Here is a 4,214-nt window from a genome sequence, read left to right as displayed (position 1 = left end):
TGAAGGTTGGGGCCTTGGTCTTGTCTTCTCTCACTACATTTGCATAGAATTCTTTGATGAGGTTTCTATTAATCTTCCCCTCTGGACTTGTGAGCAATTACCACCCTCTCTCTTCGATTTTCTTCCGAATCTGTGGTGACTCATTTGCATTGATTTGGAAGATTAATTCTGGCAATATCTTTCTGACCCTTATCCGCTCAAATTCACGTTCATGAAAGGCAGTTTTGAATCTCTTCTCATCGAATGGAACACTCTCCATGGGTTCCTTTCTCTTTTGCCTCTTTGAGCTTGATGATGCCATGAATTTGAGTTGCTATTTTGAGGTGATTTGAGGATACGGATAGGTGAAGAATGGGTTGGCTAGGACAAATTGTGATGAAGGGGTTTAGCACGCCAAAAGTATGAAGTGTGGAGAGTGGGGATTTGAATGTGAGGAGTGAGGCTGCATTAAGGTTCCCTTATAATGGGAGATCATGAGAGAACGGAAGGTGTGGATTGCAAGAGTGTTTGCTTGATGGACGGTTGGGGTTGTGCATGAAGGAAGGACAAGGATCATCACTTAATGAGAGTGAATGGTTCGGTCTTCAAGGGTCTCCTTTCTTCAATGTTGCATGGCAACGTTTCCCCATGCGTTCCTTCTTGAGACAAGTGTGTAGTTCTCTTCATGAAGTGGCCGAGCCTCCCCCATTTAATTGTCCAATCAATCCCCATCAATGCTCCTTTTCTTTTCCCTATAAAGATGAAATAAGAAAAGTAAAACATAATATTTAAAAAGACAATTTAGCCTTTACGGCTATAACTAATAAAGAAAAGAAAAGATTAGATTGTTTATTTATGAATTTCAACTAACTAACTAACTATTGGTGGGTCCTTATGTGCATTTTGGTGGCACCATGGGGTGACACCAAACTTAGTTTGGAGTACTGTGATGAAAAGTTTATGTTCAAAGCTTCCAAGACTTGCATGCATCTTGGTTTACTTTGAACACCAAACTTGTTTCTCACTATATGCTGCACAAGAAGGTTTTCACCAAGTGTTAGTCAAGTTTGGGTTGGAATTCATAAATGTTGACTTATTCACTATCTTCTAAAAGCATATAAAACATGGGTTGCCTCCCATGAAGCGCTTCTTTAGCGTCACTAGCTTGACGTTTCTCCCTCATCAGGGTGGTTGGTAATGCTTGAAGTCCTCCCCTCTTGTTGTGGACTTGTATCCATTGGTCGTATCAATGATCTCTACATGTTCCAGGGAAAGAACTCTGTTGATTGTGAAGACTTTAGGTAACTGAGATGGTACAGTAGGGAGATTAGGGGGGATATCTGAGAAGTAAGCTGAGATCACTCTATCACCTGGAGAAAAGTCTTCTGTAGGGATCTTTTTGTTCCTCCACCTCCTTGGTACCTTCTTCCTTGTATCTTTTGATATTGCCTTGCTCTTGATGACTTATTCCTCTAAGGGGGTTTTGATGTTGTCTTCACATCCCTCTAGAGGTTTAGGTTCCTCCAACTTTTCGTTGAGCTGTGGTGGTTGCTGTTTCCCTTGTTTATCAACCAAAGGGGTCTCTAGATAGGTTGGGTGTGCTTCAGTGCTTGCTTCCTCCTTCAACATCTCATTATGATCTTTGCTTGGTTCCTTGTGCTCTTGGTCTGCTTCTTGTGAGAATTTGAAGATATTAAAGCTGAGTCGTTCATCATGGATCCTCAATATTAGCTCCCCTTGCTCCACATCTATGAGTGCTCTGGCTGTAGCTAGGAAGGGTCTTCCCAATATGATTGGGTGTGTGTGACTCTCTTCCATGTCCAGGATGACAAAGTCTGTTGGGAGAAAGTATTTCCCAACCTTTAGCAACACATTTTCCACCACTCCTATTGCTTGCTTTTGACTCTTGTCAGCCAATCTGATGACCACATCTGTGGGCATTATCTCATTGATTTGCAGCCTCTTTACCAAGGATAATGGCAGTAAGTTGATGCTTGCCCCCAAATCACAGAGTGCTCTATCGAACATTGTTTCTTCTATGGCACAGGGGATGTGAAAACTCCCTGGGTCTTTTCTTTTTGCAGGCAACTCAGGTTGAATAAGGTCACTACATTCCTTGTTCAACACTATAGTTTGGCCTCCTTTGAGTGAGCTTTTCCTGGGAAGAAGTTCCTTCATATACTTGATGAATGCAGGCATTTGTTGGATGGCCTTGATGAATGGAATGTTCACATGCAGAGATGCAAACAAGTCTAGGAACCTGGAGTATATTCTCTTCTCCACAACACCATTGAGCAGTTGGGGAAATGGTGCATAGAGCTTAAGCAACTCTTGTTGTGAGATTTCTGGTTCTTGGTGATCTCTATCCTCCTCCTCTGTTGAGTTGTCTTCAGGCTGTTGGGAGAGTTTGCTTTGCTTGTCTTCATCCTCTTGATCACTTGTAGTGATCATTTTGCAATCTTCCCATCTTACTTTCTTTGCTTCTCCTCTTGGGTTTTTCTCCGTATCACTTGGGAATCCATCAGTAGGTTTGGGAATCTTCTCAGCTAAGCATCCCACTTGGAATTCCAGCTTCTTGATGGTCTCTCCCTGGTTCTTAATAGTAGCTCGCACCTCCTCTTTGAATACCTTGTTCTCTTGAATCTCTTGGCATATTCCTTCAAGTAAGGTTTCAATCTTAGAGAGCTTGTCATCAAATGATGGTGGATTGGGAGTAGAGGTGTTGTTTTGGTTTTGATATGGGTGTGGAAAAGTGTTGTTGTGGGGATGTTGATATGTCCTTTGTGTGAATTGTTGATGAGCTGCATTGTTGTTGGAGTTGTAACGTCTCTGGTCTTGGCTTTGATCTTGCTGATTCTCCCACCCAAAGTTTGGGTGGTTCCTCCATCCAGAGTTGTATGTCTTGGAGTATGGGTCATGGTTCTGTCTAGGTGAATTCCCAATGTAGTTGGCTTGCTCAAGGTTATCCTCTGCCTCTTCTTCAACTCCTTCTTGGGTTGTTAGGGAGGTGGTGATTGCTGCCACTTAGTTCCTCTCCATCTTCTTGGTGAGGTCAGCTAGCTGCTTGGTAATGAGCTTGTTCTGAGCTAGCAAAGCATCTATATTGTTTAGTTCTATCACTCCTCTAGTGTTCCCTCTTTCGGAAGCATAGAAGTAGTCATTCTCAGCTACTGTTTTGATGACATCTGTGGCTTCTTCAATGGTTTTCTTCTTGTTCAAAGAGCCTTCAGATGAATGATCCACAGCCTTCTTTGACTCATAAGAAAGACCTTCATAGAAGATGTGAAATTGGACCCACTCATTGAACATCTCTGGTGGGCATCTCCTTGTTAGGTCTTTGAACCTTTCCCAAGCTTCATAAAGTGTCTCCCCATCTTGCTGTCTGAACGTCTGTACTTCGGTTCTCAGCCTATTGATCCTTTGAGGGGGGTAAAACCTTGCCAAAAACTTATTCACTACCTCCTCCCAATTTGTCAGGCTTTCTTTTGGGAAGGATTCAAGCCATTTGAATGCCTTGTCCCTGAGTGAAAACGGGAACAAGAGCAGCCTATAGACATCCTGGTGGACTCTATTGGACTTCACTGTGTCACAAATCCTCAAGAAGATGGTTAAGTGTTGATTCGGATCTTCTTGAGCACCTCCTCCAAATGAGCAATTATTCTGCACAAGAGTGATGAGCTGAGGTTTTAGCTCGAAATTGTTGGCATGTATGGTGGGCTTCTGAATGCTGCTCCCACAGTTTCCAGGATTAGGATTGATATAGGATCCTAAGACTCTTCTATCCTCCCCAGCATGATTTGCTCTACCTCCTTCCCCATGGTTATTAGCCTCTTCTTCATGTTGGTTTTCCATGTTGCCTTCCATGTTTAGTTCTAAGTGTTCCTCCTCCTCTTCAGCACCGATTGCACATTTTGCTCTTGCTTTCCTCCTTAATCTAAGGAGGGTCCTCTCTGGTTCAGAATCGAAAAAAGTTGAAGCCCCGCTTCTTCTCCCTGTCATACAACCAACAAGTACAAGCAAGTAACAATATGTGCAGATAGTATTGCTGTCAGATTTACTGTTAGTTGTGAGTGATGCAATATATCAAACAGTTAGTGGGTTAGCAAAATGAGTGGTAAATAACAAAGAACACGAAAGAGTAGAGGGAGAAGGGAAGAAGTTAACTAAAATAGAAAGTAAATTACTGAAACAGAAAGTTAATTCAACAAAACAAAAATGCTCAATCTAGTGATCTT

The 4,214-nt window shown here is 42.3% G+C and overlaps 1 protein-coding gene across 1 annotated transcript; it reads right to left on the bottom strand.

Moving 5' to 3' along the window:
- Positions 1–1,443: 1,443 nt before the first annotated feature.
- On the bottom strand, positions 1,444–3,288 carry LOC130957201 (uncharacterized). The gene is made up of 2 exons (XM_057884076.1): positions 3,041–3,288; positions 1,444–2,905 (listed from the first exon to the last, which is right to left on the bottom strand). The coding sequence occupies exons 1-2, from the start codon at positions 3,286–3,288 to the stop codon at positions 1,444–1,446; spliced, it is 1,710 nt and encodes a 569-aa protein (XP_057740059.1).
- Positions 3,289–4,214: the final 926 nt, after the last annotated feature.

This window comes from Arachis stenosperma, chromosome 10 (genome assembly GCF_014773155.1).
Source record: "Arachis stenosperma cultivar V10309 chromosome 10, arast.V10309.gnm1.PFL2, whole genome shotgun sequence".
NCBI lineage: Eukaryota > Viridiplantae > Streptophyta > Magnoliopsida > Fabales > Fabaceae > Arachis > Arachis stenosperma.
The sequence above is the reverse complement of the archived record's forward strand: the minus strand, read 5'-3'. Positions and strand labels throughout refer to the sequence as shown.

Excerpts from the sequence above, each read along its gene's own strand:
- LOC130957201 (XM_057884076.1), bottom strand. The coding sequence starts at position 3,288 with ATGTTCAATGAGTGGGTCCAATTTCACATCTTCTATGAAGGTCTTTCT. Across the intron at positions 2,906-3,040 it reads AACAAGCTCATTACCAAGCA|ACAGAACCATGACCCATACT; the intron begins GCTAGCTGACCT and ends GAATTCACCTAG.